The 25,222-nt window shown below is 42.2% G+C and overlaps 1 protein-coding gene across 7 annotated transcripts in view; it reads left to right on the forward strand.

The window, feature by feature from the left end:
* The window catches only part of GRB10 (growth factor receptor bound protein 10), a 147,272-nt gene that overhangs the window by 110,062 nt on the left and 11,988 nt on the right, over positions 1 to 25,222 (forward strand). For all 7 annotated transcript variants that reach the window (XR_009742643.1, XM_061449153.1, XM_061449152.1 and 4 more), the window contains 6 exons: positions 12,107 to 12,263; positions 18,062 to 18,177; positions 20,943 to 21,017; positions 23,062 to 23,199; positions 23,817 to 23,927; positions 25,001 to 25,099. Coding sequence is in view for 6 of the 7 variants with exons in the window: in XM_061449153.1 (XP_061305137.1) it covers positions 12,107 to 12,263; positions 18,062 to 18,177; positions 20,943 to 21,017; positions 23,062 to 23,199; positions 23,817 to 23,927; positions 25,001 to 25,099 (696 nt within the window). In the remaining variant the exon portion in view is untranslated. The remainder of the gene's footprint in view (positions 1 to 12,106; positions 12,264 to 18,061; positions 18,178 to 20,942; positions 21,018 to 23,061; positions 23,200 to 23,816; positions 23,928 to 25,000; positions 25,100 to 25,222) is intronic.

Here is a 25,222-nt window from a genome sequence, read left to right on the forward strand (position 1 = left end):
GTGTTGAATGTTTGAATCTTATTTGACCATCCGTACTGAAATGAAGCAATGGCAATCAAAGTATGCCTAAATATCTGTTCTACTTCATACAGCAGCAAAAATAGAGAGGAGCCAGTTGTCTGATTTATAAATGCTGAAAACCTGGACCAGAGCACTTAGAAAATGATCTGTTCTCATGGGAAATCCTTAGCCTTGGAGGCAGTAAAAATGAAATCACTCAAATGCTTATTCAATTAATCATAAGGGATAGTACAGCTTTAGAATGAAAGATTACCAGCTGGCAAAAAAAGATGACGGAAAACATTTAAGGGCTGTGAAGAGAGATTTATATGATTCAGTGAAGCTTTGCACTGAAATCTGTTAGATAAGTGGCAGTGGAATACTGATAATGATGTACCCTTAAAGGTGAAAGCCTGGTCTAGGAGTATGATATGAATCACCATGGGGGGTAGGGGGATGTATTGATGTCAAGGTAAGAGGAGCTGCTTTCACGCAGGTAGCTGTGCTGGTCAGCAGCACAAAGCAGCGCTTACATCTTCATGGTGTGATCTGCAGTGAGAGATGCAGAGAGCTGACAATGTGTTAGTCTTCAGGGATGGGCTAAGGAGAGGAGTTGCAAGAGAGGAAGGATGAAGCAGTGTGTGGTAACTTCAAATCAGGCTGCTGAAAACAGCGTGGAGAATATGAGAGGAGAGGCTGTTACTGTTCAGAGACAGCTACGTGGCCACAGGTCCTTTAAAGCAAGTGTGCATTGCTGAACGTCTTACCCCTTGCAGCTTTAGCAAAGTAACCTTTTTAGAAGTTGGAATGAAGGCTGCAGACTTCCAGCCAAAGAATGCCATCTATAATGAGCTAACCACTTTTGAGCCACTGCTGCTCCAGGAATTAGTGCTTGGAAACCTCAGTGTACCTAGACGATAGGGGGGAGCTTCTGGAGGACATTGTTGTCGGTAACAATGTATAGAGGACCGTTTAGTTGCCTTTGTTTCTCAGCTTTTGGTAAAAACGAGTTGAATCCTTTATGTTCCTAATAAGCTATGTTCAGATGCTAAGGTCTGTTTCTATGTCATGTATTGCTTGTTTGGTATCTTTTTAATTAATGACATTTTATTTAGTTCAAATTAAATATGCCAGATGTAGCTGATTTAGTGGCTAACAATGATGAGTGAGGGGAGGGAGGGAGAGCTAACATTATATAGCCGTCTGTTCTCAGGGAAGTTGGTTATGTGGTGGGGTTTTTTTTTCTTATTTCTAGTTCCACAAGAGAAGTTGGAGTGGTAACCATGGCAGCAGGGAATTTGTCCCTGTAAGCTCAGCAAAGGGTTGGGTTGTGTGGGTTTTTTTTGTGTTTGTGTTTTTGTTTGTGGTGCCCCTACCAGGAGGAAGGGGTGTGCAAAAATGGTCTCGAGCAAGCGCTGGAGAGGAGACTTGGAAATGGATAAGTTAGAGATGCTTGCTGTGGAGTTAAAACTCATGCTTTGGTCCTGCCACAGTGTGCACAGGTGGATGGGTGCAGCGGCGAAGCAGAGCAGGGTGAGATGTGAAAAATTTCTCGGTAACTGATGTCTACACAAGGTGTTTTGGGGTGGGGTGCTGAGACACTGTGTACTAATAAACCCCTTGTATTGGTTGTGTTTTCGCCAGTATTGCTCTTTGCTTTTTGTTTCCACTGAAAATGAAGACTCCTGAGCAGGTTGGAAGCGAGTGAGATTTGCACAGAGCTAGCTGCACTCACAAGAGAATATCCAGCTTAGTCATGGTAACATAACCCCAGGTTTTGCATCAGCCCTGGAAACTTTAGATATCTCATTCTTGAATTTGGGGAAACCCATTGTTTTCCTCTGATATCTAAATTTATCAGAAATGAAACAGAAGGGCAGTTTTATGGAGCAGTTTCCCTTTAAAGCAATTGCTGAAAATGAGAATTATACGTGCCTTAGGAGGGCATGTATAAGGGAGAGGATAACGTAAGCCCTCTTCTCCCATCGACATAACTTTTCCTGGGCTCGGATCTGCAGGGGGTTAATTCTGGGCACACAATCGATGCTTACACAGTTGCACAGAAATACTCTCCCAATGCGAGCAGCTCTGTTAAAAGCATTTATTGTGTGCGTGTGACAAACTGACCCATAAAACACCCTGAATGTTGCAGGCAGCAACAATTAGCTGATACTCGCTGCTTGAAATCGCCAGCTTCCAGAGCCGGTAGCTTGGGAGACGGGAAGTTAAGCAATATTGCTGAACACTGTACAGCAAGGAGGCAGCTGATGGCCGGGCATTAGGGATGCTTTGCCATGCTGCTGTAGTTAAGCCTGTTACCCACTTGTTTTAAAGCACCCCTCTTATTGTCAGAGTAGTATGAACTCAGCCCTATTAGGAAAACCTATTACTGGGTTGTGACTGATGCTATTGGAGTGCTGCTGGAAATTTACATTTCCAAGGTGTGTTTGAGATTTTGGGGATTTTCAGTACATGGAGGCTGTTAGGTTGTGAGTTTTCATAATGTATTTATACTTCAGATTCCCATCATTAAATGGTCATTATTCCTGGAGAGCCTGTGAGGCTATAGCAGTCTTCATTAGGAGTCTTTATCTGTGTTTTGCCCTTTTTTACATTAGCTTCCATTACCTTTTCATTGCCCGTTGCTCTCATCTTCACGTTTTCACACTTTGATTGGTTGTAGCCCTGTATTGTGTCCCCATATGATATACCATATTTGATCCTTTTCTAATCAAGCTACACAGGTTGAGTTCAGAGATGTTTGGTTTTTTTTTTGATGTTTCATTTTTAGTTTTGCTTTCCAGCTTTCCCCTGTCTCCCAGCAGCTTTGGTGTAACTGCCTGGTCTGGGATGTCACCGTTGGTTCATCTGGATGTGGAGGGGAATAAAGGGACTCTTGTAACGAGAGATAATTGACATTTTTTTAATCTAGTGCACCTCTGTATGTGTCATGAAAACTCTTTTTCTCCTGCCGTTGTCAATTCTGGCAGGGCTTGTCAGATCCAGGAGCTGGGGCTTCAGCTAAGAACTTGTTCTCATTAATTTCTTTAATTTATTTTAGCCTTCAGGGCTGCAGAGAAAAACCTGAGGAACTCTGTGCTTGCAAGCACCAGGGAACAAACTCACAAATCCTTAAATCCTCGCCTTTCTCATTTTTTGTGATTACTTTTCTGGGGAGGAGGGAGGAAGAGACAGGAGTGGGAAGAGGGTCTATCTTTGTCTTCCTCTGCGTTCCCTTCTAAGTTTGTAATTTCTGTCCAGCTGTGCATCTTGTGCTTGCTTAGATTCCTTTGGTGATGGACTAGGTAAATTGGATTGCAGTTGTTCAAGATAAATTTCATAACTACCAGTTCTTAAAATAATGTGTTTGTTTTGTCATGTCTGGACATTCCAAATTTAGCTTATTTGGCGTTGTCCCCGATTGTGGGGCTGCTTTGTTGTTTTACTCGCCTCCTGTTATTACATCAACCACTGTCAAAATCCCAAGGCCCCATTGTATCAGAAAGGAGACTGTAACTGACCCAAAGGTTTTCCCATGCATTAAAAATGCAAATATTTTCAGATACTAATCCTCAGTTTCCAAAGACATCTTCAAAAGTGGTCTCTGATCCCTTTCCTAATAATAATTGTGGCTGGACCAGTGCATGCAAATGGAGGGCTGGAGCCGAGTCTATCTGTATATACAACACTTATTGGTGTTCCTGTGATCTGCTCTGCAAGAGCTCCTTTCCCTTCAGAAAAGCACGCAAGGAAAGGGGAATTTTGTGGAAGTTGTGTTTGGACAACAATAAATCAAAGCAAGAAGCTAGTAGTACATTGCTGGACCCTATGCTGAAATGGCTTTCTGGCTCACAGGGTGGCCTGGGCACTCAGGTGACAAGTACCTCAGCAGCAGTTCTCACAGTGTGTTACTGGGAAAGAAGGAGCCATCCAAGCCTTTGGGACCTGCACTGTTTTTCTAAATCCTATGGGAAGCTGCTCCCTGGAGCCTTGTTGTGCTGTCTGCCAAGCTTCAAATTAATGTGGTTCTTGTGGTTGTTAGCCTGTGCAGTAAGGAAGATGTGGTAATAATTCCTTTTCTACAGAGTAATTTATAATGGCAAACCAATTTAAAATACTCAGTAACTAGCTTGGTTACTTAAGAATTTTAATCAAGAAATTATTATGGGTTTTCTTTGTATTACCCTTTCTAGTCTTGTTAGTGACTTAAATTGTGTTTGCAAGAACTTTTCTACTAAACCTTTCTCTTGGAGCAAATTCAGACAGTAAATAATGCAGTCTGTTAGCACAGCTGAGGAAGACTGCAAACCATCTAGGGATAAATTGCACAATAAAATATATGAAAGATAAAGGTTAATGCCAGCAACATCACTTAATGTCTTTCATTACATAATTAAAGGAGTGTAACAGTGCCTGTAACTATCTTTTTTTTCAGTACATAAAGGATCTCAAAACCAGAAAGGGTTTTTGCATGAAAAGCAGTTGCTGATGGGAGGAGCTGTGTGGAGAGACAGGAGCACATTTACAGGTTTATAATCAAAACTAATGGGAAATGCTGGAGGGCAGAAGATGCATATGAGGGAGAAAACGTCAACTGACGGTGCTGTGACCACAGGAAGAGTCTCGACCCCAGGTTCGGGTCTGGGTGACTTCGCTGTTGCCAGGCTGCCTTCCCACTGTGGACTGGTACTGTCAAAGCCTATCCAAACTGCTTCCCAAGCTTTCTCTCTTCAGGCATCCTGCAAATACCGAGAAGCTCCAGCAAAATTCACAAAGGCCTATTGTTACTCTTAAAAGGATTGAAAATTAGTCTTTCTTCTTGCTTTTACCTAAAAATGAGGAATTGAGTGGGAAGATGTGAAAATGTCAAACGGGTCAAATGATTTGTCTGAGCATGTGAGCATTAAACCAAACTGGGAAAAAGTGAAGCAGCTTTTAGGGGCAATGGCACAAACTGGGTTTGTTGTTTTTATGTAGGCATGTATCACTTCCAAGTGCATTCTGCTATTTAGTTGTAAAATAGGGAAATTATAGGGTAGCAACTTACAGTTTCCAAACCTTTGGTCTCTAAGTATGTGAGCACGTGTTGGAATAAATCTTTTGTTCATGCATGTCTTGAAAACATGCTCTGTACACTGTTTTCTTAAAAGTACATTGCACAGTTCACACCTTTGTATATAAACAGCTGGGATTTTTGAAGAACCTTTGATGCAAACCTAGGCCTGTACAGAGGGCATTAATACTTCAAGTTTTGAGAAGACAGAAACAAATAATGAGTATAGATTTCATCCAGTGGGTCCATAACAAATAGCCATTTTCGCACATAGTTTTCAGTGACAGGAAGAAAACCTTTACCTTGCTTTTACAAAATTCAGCTTTTAAACTTTTAATAGCGCCCTAAATTTGTTCATTTTGTATGTTCCTTTAAATATGCTTTTTGTATATACAGCATCATAGACTTTGCTTATTTATTTTTTTTTTAGCTCATATGTCAACAGTTGCAGTGTGTGGTGTGCTGGTTTGGGCTGGGATAGAGTTAATTTTGTTCATAGTAGCTAGTAAGGAGATGTGTTCTCTATTTGTGCTGGAAACAAGAGTTGATAATTCAGGGATGTTTTAGCTGTTGCTGAACAGTGCTTGGACAGAGTCAAGGCCTTTTCTGCACTTCACCCCACTGCACCAGCAAGCAGGCTGGGGGTGTACAAGGAGCTGGGAGCTTGACCCCAACTGAGCAAAGGGATATTCCATACCACATGATGTCATGTTCAGCATATAAGGCTGGGGTAAGAAGGACGGGAAGACATTCAGAGTGATGGTGTTTGTCTTCCCAGATAACTGTTAACATGTGATGGAGCCCTGCTTTCCTGCGTATGGCTGAACACCTGCCTGCCCATGGGAAGTGGTGAATGAATCCCGTTTTGCTTTGCTTGCATGCGCAGCTTTTGCTTTACCTATTGAACTGTGTTTATCTCAACCCATGAGTTTTCTCACTTTTATTCTTCTGATTCTCTCTTCTCTCCCACCTGGAGGGAGTGAGGGAGCAGCTGTGGGGCTTAGCTGCTGGCTGGATTTAAACTACAATAATAGTTATGCCATTAGTGCGGAGACATGTTTGCTTGATTAGACACCATGGCTTGAATTCAGCCAGTATAGCTTATGGCATCCAGCTGAAGTCCAGAGTCAGGAGCCTAGATTCTCTCTGCAGCTAGCAGAGGGACACAGATGCCTTTGTCATGTTCTTTAGATCTTAAGTTACTCCGTTTCTCTCCCTTAGCTTCAGAAGGAATTTAACTCTCTAATATTACCTGGGGTGAACGTGGGCCTGGGTGTTCATATGTGAGAGGTTCGGCAGCACTAGCCCTCCAAATACAGCTGCTGAAGTGAACCTGATGCTAATCCTGACCTGTTCTTCCCTGGCCACGCTGCTGTGATTCCCAAAACCTGTCTGGTATGACCCTCACAGAGTTCATGACTTCAGTATTGGTGTTTAATGACCACTGAACATATGATGATACTGTGACTCCGTGACTCCCTTTTAAGTCAAGTGCTTTCTCTGACTCTCAGAAATGGGTTTTATGTTTTTTGTGTTGGGATTTTTTTTCACCAAGGTTGCTGTTCTGAACATGAAAGTCAAAGACTAAGGTCTTGATCTTATAACAGTTGTTCTCCTTTGTTGTTCATGGGCTTTTAAAGTGTACCTAAATATAGTATATGCCAGAGGAGAGAGTTAATGTTGCTATGAGAACCTTAACCTCAGCATTTCATCGAGGGTTTTATGTTTATATGGAGGGAAAAAAGAAGTGATCAAATAACTCATAGTTGGTTTTGTTTTATAAGAAAATACTATCTGATGCCTTGTATATAAGTGATTATATCTGCAATGTATTGTTGTTTGTCTGAAGGGCTTTTTTCCAGCACAAGCTATGCAACGGAGGCAAAAAGAGCCTTGTGTTGACCTATATATTAACTTCATTGCAGCACTTGAAATTCCCATGTCTTAGAAAGCTGCCTTAATGCTGCTGGGCAGGTAAGGGGGAGAATGGCTGGTGCTCTTGTGCATAGATGTGGTTGAGGGAGTTGCTTGCCAGTCAGGTGTGTGTAGAGTGTGCTTAGACACTTAGAGGCTTTTCTTTATCAGAGGTTTGCAACCTCTGGAAGGAGGCAAACCCTTTCTATTTTATTACTCCTTCAACTAGGCATATAGCAGTTCACTGCTAACCTGCATGCAGAGCTTGAGTCTTGAGCAGCTTTGAGTTGACTGATCCCAATTTAAAGCTTCTCCATTCTTCTAGTGACTCTGACTTTGTTCTTGTGAGCCCATAAGCTTTGAGTATAAAAGGCTTTTGGGAAAATGATCTCATCCAAAGAAGGTTCCAGTGGAAACAGAGAGTACTTTCTTGGTACATAGGTGCCTTTCTGCAGTAATTCCCTCCTTCTTGCACAAAGTACATGCATTTCAATTCAGTTTTCTTTCTCTTTGCCTCAGTGATGGTATGGCTCTTATGTCTGAACAATCTTGATGAATGAAACTGGGTGATGAAAGTCAAAACTTGCGGGACTGATTTTCAGTTTGTGCACCTCCTGGTAATGATTCTTCAATGTATTTTAATGCCTTTCTGTGATGTCTCTGATCTTCATCTGTTACAAAGGGAAACTCTTGAAAAAGTACAGTACTGAAACCTTTTATCTATCAGATTTCAGTCAGAGGGCCTTCTGATACCTGCTACTCTCTCCTTGTACTTAGTTTGGAGCCATAATCCAGGATAATAAAGGATGGTTTGCCCTGATATAGATTACACTATGATTAATTTGAGATTGCAGAATGCAAATTTAGATCTGTTTGATGCTGAAGATTTTTAGCATAATGTCCTTTTAAAAGCATGATTTTTTATTATAATTTTATGTGGTCATAGGTTTCCTTTTGCAGAAAAAGGAAAAAAATAGCACAAAGAGAGAAGTGGAGAAGTAGTAATGTGACTGTGACACGGCTCGGAGGCTTTTTTTTTTTTTTTGTCCTCATTCCTAATAGTGCTTGTGTTACTTGATGCACACAAAATACTGCAGTGAGGTTGAGGAACTGAGGCTGGAAGATGAAACAGCCATGAGGGTACTCAAGATACACGACCCATTATATGAAACCACTGAAGTGATGAATATTAATGTTCTTTTAAATTTTTAATTTTTAAGTCTTTCTGTCTTTCAAAAAGGGAAAAGACAAGAAAAAAAAAAAAGCTTGGGGGAAGAATTCTTCACAGAACAATGGTGCAGTCTGTTATCTGCTCCTTTGCACTGTAAAGCACTGAATGTTCAGCCAATATAGTGCTCTGGTTGGCTTAGCATTCTTAACCTTAATTTTGAATAGAAGGTGCCTTGTGCTGCTGACGTAATTAGGGCCTTTTGTAAATCACTGTTGCAGGCAGTCTGCTGTTGCATTTCACTGCATTTCTTGGAGGGATGCAGGGCAAAAGTGTCAGACTAACTTTCTGAACCTCTCTTCAGGCTAAGTGTTTTCATTATTACAGTATTTTATTCAGAATTAATTCTTCTTCGTTTTCCTCTGTAGATAATAAGCCCCAAATCAATTTTGCAAGCAAAACAGTGTTTCTGCTGGAAAAAAATTTGAATAGGGAGCCCTTAACATCTCAAAGGGCTTCCTTGAAAAAAAAAAGAGGGGAAGGGGGGGGAAGGATAGAAAATGTGAGAGGGTTAGATTTGACCACTGACTTTAAGTTAAGTCCTCTCTGTGATACAGGAATATTGTTATCTGCCTCTTTTGTCATGGGAGCAAGTTTGAGCTGGAGCTTTGTCGTTGAGCTGGTTTCTTATTTGTGATTATACGTCATGCTCTGCAGCATTGTGCGGGGGCATAAAATCCCCTTACCTTTCACATGAGCCTCTTGGGGAGTGTTGCAGTCTTGTCTCTGCAGAGGCATGGGGTTTCATCTCACTTCTGTCTCTCTTCTGTCCTCTAGGGCAGGGTTCAGCTCAGGCCATTACATCCCCTCCTGATGCAGTCTCTTATATCCATGATGTCAGTGGTGATACGCGGCTTTGCACTGTCCTTGATAGCAAACACGGCACTATTAATAGTCAGTGAAGTTAACTTGCTCATTTCTGCGTTCACACTGTCCACCCACTGCAGCTCAGTCCCTGGGCTTTAAAAGGTGTCATTAAAAACCCCCACTCCTGACTGGCCCTGCAAATGGATGTACTTGAAGAAGAACGTGGCATCGCAGCAGAATGACACGACAAACAACAGCTGCTGTGTATCCTGAACCTGGTTGGGGATACTATTGTCCTTCAAGGATAGCTGGCTCCTGGGCAAGGAGCAGGAGGGTGGTGGGACATGTACCCGTGACCCTTCGCTTCATACTGAGAGAGCACAGCATGAATGTGCATTGAAGACAGCTGCAGCTTTCTTCCAGCGGCCATACTTCATTAAGTCTTTCCATGCTTGGGAGCAGGGAGAAGTGTGGTGGTTGTCTCACAGTTCTCTCTTTTCCACCTGCAAGGACTTGAGAGGCACCCTCAGCACAACAGCTTTCCCTCTCTAGCAGGACTTGTCAGGGACAAGGATCAGGTGCACCCTGTCCTGTTGCACTGCCGTATTCCCAGCAAAACCACAGGGGGGGAGGGGGTTGTGTGCGCTCCAGGTGTTGAAGAAGTGGCAATTCCACTGCGTATGCCTGATGCAGGCTTCCCTGTGAAGCACAGGGCTGTGCTTCTTGGCAACTAAGGAATGAATGAATGAATGATGTCACCAGGTTGGTTCCTGAGGCAGGAAATCCATCTGAAACAGTCCTGTTTCAATACAGAAAGTGTGGTTATGTGCACAGAGTAAAACCAAAAGGAGAAAGGAGTTCTTTCGACACCACCTTTTGGTTGTGTCACTCCTGTCCTATCTGACTGCAGTAAGAAATAGAAGAAAAAAAATTCCAAGTCCCACCCTGCTCCCCACTGAAAGCAAACCAAACACAAAGGCAACTTTCTGTCTTGCTGAATACTGGCTTTTCAGTGTGCCAGCGCGTCCGGGGAGGAACGCGAGAGCCGTGCTCCCCTATTGCACGCCAGTGTTCTTTCAGGGTGTCCCTCGGGCGCTCGATCATGCCCCTGTCCCACAGGCACTGTGGCAGGACGGCTGGAGCATGGATGTGCCGCACCGCTACCCGTGAAATGGGCGCTCACTGCAGAGAGACTTGTTCACAGGGCAAGAAACGGAGGCACACGTACACCACAGCACCCCCTTTAACGCCCCCCCCCCCCCCCCCCCCCCAGTCCAGATTTCTGTGTGTGTGAGGATGCCTCTGACTTGGTGAAGTGTTGACAGGAGTGGGAGTGCAGCTATAACACTGTACGGCGTGCATGCTTTCCCCAGCGACTCAGCAACCGGGATCCCCTTCCTCACTCTTTCTTCTCCCCTTCCTCTCCCGAGCCTACTTCTGAAAGGGCTGGCTCATCCCTGCTGTCAGATGAAGCCGTTTCCTGAACGCGAGTTTGAGTCACTTGGGCTGGATGAGGCTTTAACTCCTCCCTCACTGGGCTTCAATTTGTGTGGAGCCGGGGGAGCGGGGGGAGACGGCCGGGCGGGCAGGCAGAGCAGGCGGTCGGTCGGCCGGCGGTGGTGCGGCGCTGCCTGCCGCCCGCGGCCATCGCGGGTCCCGGAGCGGAGCCGAGTCCGCGGAAGGAGAAGTTGAAGCGCCGAAGTTGCGGGCAGATGCCATGAGCCGCTGCCAGGCCGGGCTGCGGGCAGCACGCGTGTGCCGGTGCCGGTGGACCCCGGATCCCCGCCCCCCGCCTTTGAACTTGGGAGCTGGCGGAGGGGTCTGGAACGGCCCTGGGTGGTCACAGAAAACCCAAATTCCCTTTGTAATTTCTTCTTTTTGGGGAGGGGTTGGGGGGGGCGGGAATAATTTGGAAGTCTGATAGTGTGTGGGAAATGATTACATCAGTCGGAGGGAGGGCTAGGATTGGTCTACACGGTGTGGTTTGATTCACTACCGCAAAGATTGCGTGTAACCCTTTGAGTGGAGCTCTGGCAGAGTTGTTTCCCTCCCCAGAAACAGTCCCCATAGCAGGGGCTACGTGACAGGTAGGGCACCGCCACCCACTGACACCGCCGGCACCCCGGGCGCCCAGCCGCAGGCTACCAAGGGTTGGCGGAGGCAGAGAACAAACTCTCTCACCAGAGGCAACCTCTATTTAAAATGCCATCTTGTTCTTCCGACTGCTGCCTTTTACGTGCCGTTGAGGTAAGATTTTCCATCTCGAATTACCATCTAGGTTTTTGTTAGATTCCCCTGCTAGGATGCAGAGCGTTTCTAATGTGGAGTTGATTTAAATCTCGGACCTGCGTGTTCGCCCAGAGAAATAATTTTGCGGCAAGTGCCTCTTGCTTGAGCAGAACAATGCAAAGAGGGAAGCATCTGTATAATTCAGGAGGTGGGGAGAGGGTTCCTGACTTGTTCTCTCATCTCCATTAATATTTAGGATGTGCAGCATATGCACGTTTGGTTTCAAACTACTTTCAAGCTAGGATCAAAAGAGGAGTCGGGGCAGGGAGAGAAATGCGTGTGGACCGTGCTAGCTAATTGATCCGCCGGCAAACTGCGAGTGGGACCTCCCCGGGCGAAACAATCAAAAGTTAGTGGGGAACAAGAGAGCCATTTTTAATCTTCAGGGTCTCGGCCTGCGCCTCTGTACATGTTTGGAGGCCTCCGATGGGACCACAGAGACAATTGTGTGTGTTTAACTGGATGTGATTTCTCTCGGCCACTGTTGCCCAAGTACTCTCTCGATACTGTTTCACGTTTGCTTACCTTACACAGCTCTACACAGAACCTGCTCTCTCACTTTCCTCCCTGTGTATGCGGTCCTGTTAACCCTGATGAATCTTTGTCTAGCGCAGGGAGGTGTTGGGAAGGGGGGGAGGGGAAGCAGGGCAAGGGGGCATCGAGAGAAAGTGTCATAAAGTGAATCATCCATGTTGTTTGTCCTGGCTGCCAAGGTGCTTGGAACCCTCACGCTGAGAGGATGCCTTTCTACAGTAGCTGTGTGGTTTCCCGATGTTCAGAGCTGTTGATCTGTAAGTGTACCCTTTATGTTGCAGGATGTAAAAGTCTTTAGTGAAGATGGAACAAGCAAAGTGGTCGAGATTCTAGCAGACATGACAGCCAGGGACCTCTGTCAGCTGCTCGTTTACAAAAGTCATTGTGTGGATGATAACAGCTGGACTCTAGTGGAGCATCACCCTCATCTAGGATTAGGTAGGGAACGGTCAAAGGGGTGGCATGGTTACCTGGGAACGTAAAATATGTGTAATTCGTATTAATGTGCTTCCAGCTGAACATTTTTCTTTCCACTGCTTTTATTTGTACAATTAGCTGAAGTCACATACGTGCTTTTTGTGTATTACAATTTCATGTGTTAAGCGTTTAAGCCATTTTAAGTCCTTCCCTGATTTCCCATTCCCTGTTTTTTTTTATTTTAAAAAAGAAAAATAATTGTCTAATCTTCACACCAGTGCTCTGTTGCTACCTTGCTGTGTCTGAAGCTATTGCAAATAAACAGCTTAGGCAAATGAAGCTTGATCCTTAGAGTACCAGTCCTGTGAAACAGCTCAGCTCATCACCAGCTGGGAGACCTGGGTGAGCAGACTCAGCTTTGCATACCTACAGTAACGCTTATGAAAGCTAGACGTGCTGAGCTGGGGGAGGGGGTTGGCTGAACTTGACTTGAGGCAGGGGAAAAAATGCTGGTACCACCCGCAATATCCATGGGCAATTTCTGGACTAGCAGTGGCATCTGCTCTCCAGGCAGCGGCTCCTCCACCTGATTGAAATTAAGGTGTCATGGTTACAGTTCCAAGAAGGCAGCAAGAGGAAGAACTGGGGGGAATTAAATAACATCGTGAATTGGTTTAATTACAGTACCTGAAAGGATCTCATGTTATTCAGGCTTGCTTTTCCTGTTATTTTGTGGCACTGATTAGTTGCAGGGTTCTGCTGTGCAGCTTGCAAACACGTATCGCTCAGATACGCTATCTGTAATTCTGCATAGCATACAATAGCGCTTTAGAAAGTGTAGCGTTTGGGAGTATTAGTCAATATAGTTCACGGGGAATTCTTTTCTAGAAAATAGAGGAAGACAAATCATAAGCTGCGATCGCCAGCGCTGAAGCTGTGAATGCTATCTGTAGCTAACAGAGGGGTTTATGTTTAAAAATGTAAGTCAGAACCACACAAGTAAAAAAGGGGAAACAATTTGCTGGAGATGTAATGCCCAAAACTGGTACTGTTAAACGCAGATAAATTCACAGCTCTGTGGAATGGCACTCAAAAAAAAAAGAGAAAATAAAAATCATAGGATATCCTGATTTAATGGCGTTATTGGGTATCTTTCCTAATATAGAAATACCTTACAAAATCAACATGAAACACTCAGTTGTATGTGTCCGTGATATACTTTCAGGTCTGAGGACATAGGACGAGGTGAAGAATGAGGTTATAAATTACAGAACCATTATCTCCGTAGTTTAATATGCCACATATGCACTTCTAAAACCCTTTACAGATTCTCAGTTTTACCAATGCTCATTAAACTACTAGGCTCTCTTTTTTCTATATTCTCTTTCCCATCATTGCTGATTACCAAGGTATTGTGTAAACAGAAGCCTTCTCCTTTGTAACCAACATCCTTCTCCTGCCAGATTCATTCAATGATGCCACAATTCAGTGTTTGTGACATCACAATAGCTTCCATGGTGACTAATTGTGCTGTCAAACTCTGGTGTGTGACATCTCTGAATGAATCGGGCAGGAGGCTGATTAGGAAATCAAAAGCTTCTGTTTACACACAAATAACTTTGTAATTAACAATGATGGGAAAAGAGCAAGACACTTATCGGGCTGCATTTATATACATGGGGACCTGCCTGCCTTGGACCTCTTGTTTCACACTGAAGCACAACGCGAGGCCCTGGCTGTCCCAGAGAAATGGGGTGTGCAGGTTGGGGCTTCAGCATCCACCAAACTGTGTTCCATGGGCCATGCAGTAGATCCATGTGGAAAGTAATGCGGACTTTGAGGGTTTAAAGAGAACGGACAAAGAAAAAAGTATTTAAAGCATCAAAAAAGATGTAATGATACAGATTTCACCTACTTGAAAGGATGTGGATAGAAAAGGGAATAAAAGAGCTTATTTAACAGGAGGCAACAACATCCAATTTCTTGGCATATATACGCTAAATGTACTATACATAGTGTATAGTATATGTAGTCTATATACAGTATATGACAACATGCAGTTTCTTGATGTTGTCGCTGTATACACTGTGACATATCCAGTAAACTATAAATACCACCTTTTGTGCATCCACCCAGTTTTGGTTGCAGTTTGAATTTTTTGTTACACGGCTGCTTATTTCTAGCTTCTCAGTAGCATAAATGCTTCTCTGTATCCCTGAGACTATCAGATCAAGGTAGTAACTTCTTCACCCTTTAGGTAAAGTTATTACCAGACGTATGGTGTTCCATATTTTTCCCTGTAGAAATAAGATTGCTAGTGTAAGTGTGAAACAATGGCAAATAGATACTTAGCAGTGTGGAAAGAAATATCGTTTAAGAGCAGTGAGAATTCTGTGTTTCCAGAAGACAATATTTCTTACTCAAAATATCCTTGCCGACTTAATACTGTAGGCAGTAATCTTGAAGCCCACCAAAAAAGGCGAGTTCCTTCATTGAGTTCACTCTCTTTTTTTCCCCCTAGTCTTGCCTAATATTACTTGCCAAAAGAGCTCAGTTTGCAGAAGCAGTTCATCTTTTTACTGTTGGGCAGACTGAGGACAAGAGCAAATTTTTGAAGCCAGCTGCATATTTATCATTGTGGTGATCTTCTAGGTCCCAGTTTTTAAAGAAATACTTTCACCTAATTGCTTACTTTGCACACATAGTCAAGCATATTCCAGATAACATGTGTGCTTGCAAATAACCTCAAACAGCTATTGGACAGCAATAAGTATTTGTGTTCTCACTGGAGGCAATGCTATGGCAAGCTACCATCAGACTTGCTTAGATTTAACATGTGTAATGGTTCCTCCTGCACTGTACCACTAGTATTTAAAATATTTTGCGGTCAAGATTTAAGCAGTCTGTGATTCTTGAATTGGTGCCATCATTTCATTTGCAACTAGGAATACACCTAACCTGTTCATAAAATGTGCTATTCTCCCGATATACTTCTCCATGCTTAACTACCATAATTTAGAATAGGAATTGAGATTCCTCTATTGGACATTAACAGAAATAATAATGAAGACAGACTGTCATGAGAGTATGTGTCTGGACACCGGAAGGATCCCTACATATAGGCCTTATTTTTCCAGCTCCAGAATTGACTGTACATGATTGTCCAGGAAAGTAAAGTATATGTAGAGTTAGAGGAAAGAATTGCTGCATAGTTTTGTACATAGATTTTCTTGCTTACATGTGCATTGAATTTGATTTGCCTTAACCTGAGTGAATTAAAAGTGGAACAGTTAGATAGAGCACTTGCTAAAATACAAAAGCAGCGTGGGCTATTTCACACATCAATCCACCTGTCATTTGTAGTGATTCTCTAATTGGGAATTTTGGGCCATGCCTGCAAGTTGTTCACGATGGAATCCAGCTCCTTTTCCCATCTTGTGTCACTTTATATTTCTGTAGAAGTTTATACAATAATACAGGGCAATTTTCTGGGGAGAGGGGATGGAAGAGTCTGTCCTGTTCTTCTGGGAAGCAGGCAGAGAAGACTGATTTAAGCCTGTCAGATAAACTGAGACATTTCTGGTCACTTCAGCAGGCAATGCCACTTGAAGATAGACTGACCTGTTGAACTTAATAGACTGACATCTATGCTTCTAGTTTTGTAGCAGGAATCTTAAAGCAGGGCTGAGGTTAAGTTGCTGCTGTGTCAAGTGGCAGTTCATCCCATTTGTACTGACCAGGTGCAAATTACCAAGGACTTCCCAAGTGCACAGCCTCTGTGAAGAAGCAGCAAACTGACCAGGACTAGCTTCTGCTTTACATACACATGCTATGAAATGCTGCACCTTTTCTTCAGGGTGGCTTTCACCATCAAAATAAAAATGTAAACATTAAATCAGGAGTATCACCACGGAATCTCACAAGGGTCTTGATTTAGTAAAAAAAGGACATCTAGGTCAGTTGCCTGAGTTATCTAAGAAACAGGCACTGGGTATATTTACACAAAGTAACAATCAAAATACAAAGAGACAAACGTCCATCTGTACTGCATTTCCTTAGGAGAGAATGAGCAGGATGTGGTTTATACTTGCCCTTAGGTGAGCAATCTTTAGTGCGTTAGGAAACCAAGGACCGCAACTTTGTGCGGTGATGGAAGCAGGCAGATTCAGCACACGTGGTCTTTCAGGGCTCATGCTGTGGTGAAGATTCATACCAATATAATTAGATGTTTTTTGGAGGAAGCATAATTTAAAAAAAGGAAAGGCCCTCCACCCCCCTAGGCCCATCATCCTCATCACAGGGTAGAAGAGATTGGACTTTAACCAGTTGCTTAAAACCATGGCAGTAGCAACAGATCAGCAGCAATACCTGAAACTTCACCTGTGAAGCCCCTAGATAACATGAAGGTTTAGGAGATGAATGCTCAGGTGGTGCAAAATGTTCTCAATTAACTACTACAAAAGCAGTATTGTCACATACATTAGTCAAATAACTACCCCTTAGAAGTGTTGTTCTGGCTAATGTGTTAAGCAGCAGCAGCCCAGTTAAACCTTTGAAACACAATCCATAGCAAGGCTGGATGTTGCAAATGCAATTTAAATGCTGAAGTCATCATGAGCTGGTGGTGACTGACAATGTAAATGCAGGTGTAAAAGACAATGGGATCATTCAGAGATGGGTTAAATTTTCAGTCGGAGAACTTACATTAATCTGCAAAGTTGAATAATTCAGGTGACATTCAGGAGCCTGCTACTTTTTGAGGTACCAGTGGCTGCTTGCTTTCTAGCCGCAAACAAACACCCCAAGAGAACCTGGGTGGCAGCTGGTCATTTCTAACTGTGGGAATGAGAGGATGCAGGAACACGAAGTGGCAAAGGGACTCTGCAAACTGCTTGAGCCAGCAAGGCACATGCATGTTGGATAGGGCTTTGCAAAAGTGATTTTTTGTTTGCCCTTGTTTTTTATTTACTGTTATATAAGGGGTGAAAGTACTGACTATTCAGGCTTTTGAAAAACACCTAAATATTTTCTCGGAAACTTTTGAAGATTTGCCAAGATAATGAGTTCATTAAATAGCACACACTTAGCCCAGTTGCCTTCTTTAGAGTTACTGCTTTCAGTGAATTGGATTTGTTAAGCTATCTGTTCATGCTTCGATGTGCCATTCTTTTGGCCAGGGCAGTGGTGGTTATGGGGAGTTACCTTGTAACCAAATCTAGAGCAGAAAATTGCCCTGTCATGTGTACAAAACATTTGTCTCTGTCAGTATTCCTGTAAAGTAGATCCTGTGACCTCTTTCATAATGAACCCCATTGTCTAGCATCTACAATAAAGGCCTGAAGTTCACCTTGAAATGAACTGGTTTTATAGAGTGTAATCAAATAGGACACTGTATTTCTGTGATAGTTCAAGGCCTAACGGTGCCCTTTGCACAACTTTTCCCCCTTAAATCTATTTGCCTTTCCAGATCCACAGCATATAGCCAGCACCACAAGACGAGGCTCATGTGTATCGTTTAAGCTACTGCACACAAAAAAGTCTTATGTCCTGTTCTTTCCTTTCTCAAAGCATGTGCTTATGAAGCCCTGATGTAGGAAGTCTTGGAAGAACACTGCCATGTAACAATAAACTTTGCAATACTTAGGCCCTAGTTCCTTTTAACGCCTCATGGCAGCGTGGTTTGAAAGCTATAATGTGTTTTGCTAGCTTCTTAAAAGGCAATGGAATTACACTGGGTTGTTTTACTTCTGTTCTGTGAAAGTTAGTCTCCCTGCTTCTGCTGGTTGGCTGCGTGTTAACATCATGTTCTTTTTCCACAGAGAGGTGCTTGGAAGATCATGAGCTTATAGTTCAAGTTGAGTCCACAATGGGAAGTGAAAGTAAATTTTTATTCAGGAAGAATTACGCAAAATATGAATTTTTTAAAAATCCCATGGTGAGTCTCATTACTTCCTTGTTTTCACCACAGAGAGGGATGGATCTCAGTAACAATGCTGGGCCTGCTACATCTTAAACATCTACTAAAAACCAAAAATCAACCAACAAACAGAATTTCTTCCAAAGAAATTTTAACCGATGTTAAAGTTCCATGTACCCTCCTCCCAGCCTAAAACCCTCAAGTTACCAAATCTACTTGTTTCAAAATGGCTGTTATGTTGGAGGGTGACCAAGACAGGGAAATCTCTGTTGGTTTAAGAAAAACAATCAGAAGTGCAGTTTACTCATTATCTTCAAAGTTACTTTATTTGAAGCAAATTGATCGCACAGGGTGCAGGATCCAAACCTTTTAACTGCTGACAGTAATACTTTCAAAAAACCCCTTCTGGGTAACCCCTAAAGTACTTAAGGCATTTCCAGTTTATTGTCATACATGTTGAACAGTGTCTCACCCATGGGTGTGCTTTACTAGTGTTCTCTGCTTTCTTTTCTGATGACAGTTGTCCTCTCTATGTCCTCATGTATATCCATGTTTGAAAAGTATTGTATGTCATAGCTATACTTATTCCTGGATTTGTAAGATTCTTTGAATATTGTCATTCTAAACTGCTTGCAGTGTAACTGCTTATGTGGGGACTACTTTTCACATTTTATCTAAATAGTTAAAACTGGTTGTTGGCATGAACTGATGTCAGCTGGTGCATCCCTTCTAGGTAGCTGATGAAGGATAATCCAGAGGCAGTTTAGGTGAGAACAAATTTTGGGTCAGTCAGGTATTTGAAGAAAAAAGATACATGAGGTCACATGAAGATTTATTGCTGAAGTTACTGCAGATGATAAATTTATTCCTGTCTTCATAGACACTAATGCACAGTTGCTGCATCCTTGCACTTGTGCTTGCATGTACATTTGTCATCTGCTAGTGTTTGTTTCAGAGGCTGTGCCTCAACTTACTGTGTGAAACATTTCTGTACATGGGAGTGTTTGTAATTTTTTACTTGTGTCAATCTTCCCATTTGATAACCTATGAACATGTGAGTGTTGTGCAGAAATTTTGGTATAGGAGCTAGCACACTGGCTTCATGCGGTATACTTTAATTAATAACAGAGCATGGAAGTAAAACCCAGAATGCTTGGCATTCAGTCCCAGGCTCCTGCAATCAGAGAATAAATCATTCTTTTAGTGTAAGAATGTGAAGGCTCCCTATCCGTTGCATTAGCTGTTGCCATATGGCACTGTTTCTGCTCAAGAGAGCCTGGTAAATGTTAGCTTTCATAATTCATTTTGCAACTTACCTGGCAGAAGGGTGGTTCCTCTTCATCCCTTCTCTTTATGCCCTAAAGCCTGAAATACTGCCTGAAGAGTGATGAATGTTCTAAACTGGAAACCTTTTAGTTGTGATTCATCTTGTTATAATCAGTCATTGTTTTATTTCAGACATTTCTGCATGTCTTCATACTTAAAATAATGTTTAAAAACTTCAAGAATGACTTAATGTAATTGATGTGTATAGTAAATTTATTGTGCTGAATTACATAGGCATTTTAAAACATAGCAAATGAAAAAGGGAACTGGAAGAATAAATCTGAAGTCAAGTCATTGATGTAGCAGTAAGAAAACTGTCTGACCTTTGTCATGCAAAGATTCAGTATGAATAAGATATTGTACTGAATGCCTGAAATCAGAAAGCTCTGTAGAAGCACCTGTTTGAAACAATGCTTGCTTCTGTGTTTGTGGGATGGCAGAAAGGAAGTAGATGCTCACTTTGAGTTTACTCAAATGTGGCACATGAAGCAGGGTATACAACACAGCCTAATTACTGCACGTGTCCTCATTCACATGAAATAATGTTCATTATTTCATTTCATGGAATGTATGCTGGCCTGTCGTTACAAGACAAAATACTGGGCTCTCTTATGTTACGTTGAAAAACAAACATACGGGGTAGATTTTGCAAAGGGCTCTTCTCTTGACAGATTGAAGGGTTTCAAGCTCTGAGCATAACTTGACTGTTCAACAACCCAATGAAAGCCACAGTCACACATGAACTCTTTTTCATAATTAAGGTCTGCAAATGGCACTTTGTTTGGAACCTTCTGAGGGACTCAGCAGGTTTTAGGGGCATGCAGATACAGCACTGAAAAACTGTATTTTGACTAGAAGGAGAGTGCTGTTGGAGGTAGAGATATCCATACTGGAGATCGTGCAGCATCCCTGCCTAAGACTCCTTTTAAGGCTTTTGCATCCAGCTTACCCCTGTGAGGGTAGAGAAAACTTGTTATTCCTCCTGTTCTGCATCTTCCATATGGCAAGTGGCATTACAGAGAGTTTGTTCGCCAAACAGCCTTTCTGGATGGAGAGGGAAGGCCAGAAATCTGGTGGCAGAATATGCAATGAGCAAGGAGTCACTGCATATCCAACCTGCAGCACCATTCATCCTGTCCTTTCCTAGAAAGTAGAGGCTGTTAGAGATCCCTGAAAGCCTTCACCAGAAGTGGAAGTGATGGGAATGCACTTACAAAATGCTGCATATCAGATATTTTAAAAATCCACATTCTGTCTGCATGGGCGTTTGGTGAGCAGAAGGAAGGGAAGAGCTGCACTTGAAAGCCCTAGTATTATTTTCAGTGTCAGGGATCTCCAAATTGGGTTAAGAGTGATAGTTTAAATAAATAAATGACTGGAAGAAAATGCCATGTTTTCAATGTAAGAGTGTTGAAATACAATGTGACTTCCAATTGTCTTCTTTTTTTTGTATCTAGAATTTCTTTCCAGAGCAAATGGTTGCCTGGTGCCAGCAAACAAATGGCAGTATCCCACAGTCACAACTGTTGCAGGTACTGTAAGTTATCCATATGGAAAAAGAAAGTTTTGGAGCTGGAGGGGAGAGGCTGAGAGAAGGGGAGGGAGAATTCAAAGGTCTGGAAATAACTGGTTAGAGAAAGACCAGTGTAGTGCATTAGTGTATAGCACTAATACTGAAAATACCTGACAGAGATCTTACCCAGCGACACTGATGTGTAAGTTGTAAGGACAAAGTATTCGTAGCTATGTTCAAACATACTTGTTCCATTAATATTCATTCATCTGTGGATACCTGGTTTGGCCACCCAGTGTTGTTCCTAGAACAGTCTCAGCAGATATGTATCTATAAATGCAAAAGTTCTTGTCTATACTCCACAGCATAGCACAGGAGAAGGTGTAAAAATGTGTGTGTACACTGGAAGATACTTTTGAGATGGTGAGAGCCTTTGGTTTTTCTTCTTATGTCCCATGTTTGGGCCTGGCAAGAATTAGCAGTAAGGACCAACTTCCTCATGGTTCAGCCAACTACCTGCTCTTTTATATAGAAAAATAATTCCCTAAGAAGTAAGTCCAAGTCATTACGGAAATTTGTAGGTAGTATTTGCAAAATAATCCCATTTAAAGCTCTACAAGTTAAATTACAGGGGTGTGGATCTTACATGTATGTGTTGGTAGAGTTGTGTAATCTGCATGGCAGTAGCACGTGGACTGAGTTTATACACAGGGTTTGATGTTGCTGGGTAGTTTCTTGCTTGCTCATGAAGGAACTGCAGTCTTGGCACAGCTGTTTGGCCTCCAAGGATGGTGCTGAAGGGTGGGCTACGTCTTTCACCCGTAACTCGTTCACTTAAATCTCTCAATTTAAGCACTCTGTTCTAAAACCTGTAATCTAAATCTTTTTCACTTTAGTTTTCTCCTCAAGTGGGAGACTTTCAACTCATGAGGCCAAATCAAAACAGTCTATTATAAAGAGTACTATGTTAAGAATATAACACCCTGATGCCTGGAAGACAGTACCATGAATAACAGGCAAATTATAAAGCAGAAGGCACAAATAGATAAAGTATGCATACAAATAACTGATTTTAGCTTGATTTCTGTCACTTTGCATGACTGTAGATTGTACTGACTCTCTTTTGTTGAGATGGGGAGGGAGGAGGACTGGGAAAATAGGCTAGGTTTTAATGCAACTAAGGATTCTGACACAGGGCACTGATTTTCGGTTTTCTTTCCTGTGGGCATTGTCCACCAAATAACACCAAAATAAAACTTTTGAAGAATTGCAGAAGCACCTACGCCAACCAGGTTTATGCATTTCTCTTTCTGCTATTTAATTTATAAGTTTGACATTTAACATACTAAGCAAGCTCTCATTTAAAAATCTGGCCCAGTGTAGTAAGGGAGTAATCCATCAGTTCGCTAACCATAGTTAATTCTTCATTTCTTTGATGTATCACAAATCAGATGATTCCATATGTGGTCCCTCTAATTATGTCAAGAACTGAAATACTTCTGGATCTTGAGGCCTGGTATAGTTGCTGACACTTATTTGACTGCTCTATGTTTCACTTTGAGTTAAATACTCTGTTGTCTGTCGTATCTCTTGGGTCAGGTGCATATGATATATAAGACTTTAACATGGGAAATCCTGAAATAGGCTGTTCCCATTCTAAAACTTCAGGATAAATTTGCAGATCTTGGCCACTGTTTCCAAGTCAGACTAGTTGCCAGAATTGTTGTGACAAGGTATTATTTTAGGAATTAATAAGTGTACTTTGTGTCCCTTCAGGCCAAGAAGAATAGGGATAAAGAGATGGTTGGCCTTTTGGAGATTTATGTATTGACACAGAGAACAGGAAGATGTCAGCGGCAGGAGGAGTTAGGTAGATGCAACAGGAGGAGCATGAATATCCATTTTGGTCATAAATCAGTATAAACATCTTGGTCAGTTTAAGCATAATTTGCCCCAAGTCAGCAAAGTGATTTGCCATTTGCGTCTCTGTTCTGCAAGCACAGTGACAGTTTTATGATCCATCCATAGGACACGAGCCTCATTTACATTTTCTTCTCCAACAGAACTTTTTAAACTCCAGTAGCTGCCCTGAAATTCAAGGTTTCTTACATGTGAAGGAGCTGGGTAGGAAATCATGGAAGAAATTGTATGTGTGTTTGAGGAGATCGGGACTTTATTGTTCTACAAAAGGAACTTCAAAGGTAAGATTAAAAAAGAAATTGCACAGTAGTAGCATGTGAAAAGTATTTTCTGCTTTTACAGTGGGTATTTTTTGCTGGTTTTTAAATATCTGCACACAGTGTTCCCTTTTTTTATCGCATAGAAAAGGATAAGCAAGTCATGATCAAATGACAATCAAGCCCTGGGCTCTCAATGCATGAAAATAGCTATACAGCATTATTACATAATAAAACCAAACTAGCTAGACAACATCATTGTGGCTGCTGAAGTTATGCTAAGAAAGTTAGCAAGAGAAATCATTCTCTCTAAGCACATGAATTTAGTTTAAATGATACCTTAAACAATATTTTATATCATCTAACTATCAGATTTCTCTGGAGCAATTTAATAGGCTATGCCATTTTTAATGTGATATGTTCAAATAAGTATTTTGGCAGCTTCTAGCATAAAGCACCTTTTGCTACTAAGCTGGTGTTTAAAAGGTCACATGCTATGTCCACTTCAGGCGGCTTGAGAAAGGAGCACAGTGTTCATACACTGCCCTCTGTTGGAGCTTGGTCTTCAGAGAGTGCAGAGCTTGTGGTAGCAAGGTCCAAAATCTTACACTTACCTGTCGTAAAACACGTTATTTCCCCAGGAGCCAAGACACTTGCAATTACTGGCTGACCTAGAAGACAGCAATATCTTCTCGTTGTTAGCAGGCAAGAAGTTGTACAATGCACCTGCAGAGTTTGGATTTTGTATAAAGGTAATTCTTCTCATTAAGTTCTTCCAAAGTTCAAGATGGTGTTGGTAGCTTGGAGTCCTCCCAGCCCCCAGCTAAATGGGATTTGTATGTAAAACTCTGCAAGCATTTCTGTCATGAGGACTTGATCTTTAACGTCTTTCATTTGGCAGGCATGTCCTATGAATCTTGCCATCATTTTATGTGACACTTTTAACACTCTGTCTGGTGCTCCTTTGGCTTGGGAAATTTTCAGTGCGAGATCAGCTCAGTGCTGAAGCGTGGTGTGCCTGTGAGGTGGCCTTGGTTCACCCCACAGATGCAATCCTTTTTTTTTTCCTCATTTACTCTAATTGAGTAGAAAAGTTTCTCTGGCCAGCAAGCACCAAAACTTAGCAACAAAGGACCAAGGTCTGATCTGGTGTAATTGCGCCATTACTGTGGGCAAGAGGTTTTTATTTAAAGAAGATGATTGTCACAATCAGCAGTTGCCTTTGAGGATTTTAAAAACTGTTGTGCTGATGGATAGGTTTGGAAAGTATTTCAAAGCTCCGTGTAATTTTCTGAGAAGAAAATAAGGCTGAGAGCTGGTTTTATTGACAGCAGCGAGTGAAATAGTCTGCTTCCTAGGCAGCCGTTCCAGAGCTAGACAACATGGCTTTGCCTCAGTAGAGACTGGCTGTGGGATGGATCCTGAGCTGATGGAAGCAGACTTCCAGTTACAGAAACTTTGGCTCTTCATCTCAAAATGGGGACTCATAAAACTTATCACAGTTCTAAATAAATAAATAAACAAACAAAGAACAACTGCCTTGGTTCTGGTTCTAACATGGCATGAGAACCTTGTTCTGATAAGCTGCCAGGCTGCAGAGTATTTCAAAGCAGGCACTAAGATAAGAGATTGATCTTACTGCACCCAGCTGAGAAAGTGATTTCTTTCAAAGCATGCTCAGCCTCTCCTGAGCTTTAATTCAGAGTGATGTGAGCTTTTTCTGGCCAGTTCTGACAAATACTGTACCTGCCTTTACTCTGCAGTCAGCTGACAGTGGTGTTGGTTTTCTGCTCAGTGTATCTGACTTCCCTGTAATGCTTTATAGCCCAACAGAGTGAGAAATGAAACTAAGGAACTGAGGTTGTTGTGTGCTGAAGATGAGCAAAGCAGGACGTGCTGGATGACTGCCTTTCGACTCCTCAAGGTACCTAATCTCTTCTATGAGAATAGAGCTACACTTATAGTTAAGTTACATTCATTATTTTGTTCATGAGAAGATACCTGTATGTTTTTAAACATCATCTGCCTCCAGAATGACACAGCTAAG

This window comes from Pezoporus flaviventris, unplaced genomic scaffold, assembly GCF_033815535.1.
Source record: "Pezoporus flaviventris isolate CSIRO_AGI_PZ_B2104156 unplaced genomic scaffold, CSIRO_AGI_Pfla_v1 ptg000007l, whole genome shotgun sequence".
Lineage (NCBI taxonomy): Eukaryota > Metazoa > Chordata > Aves > Psittaciformes > Psittacidae > Pezoporus > Pezoporus flaviventris.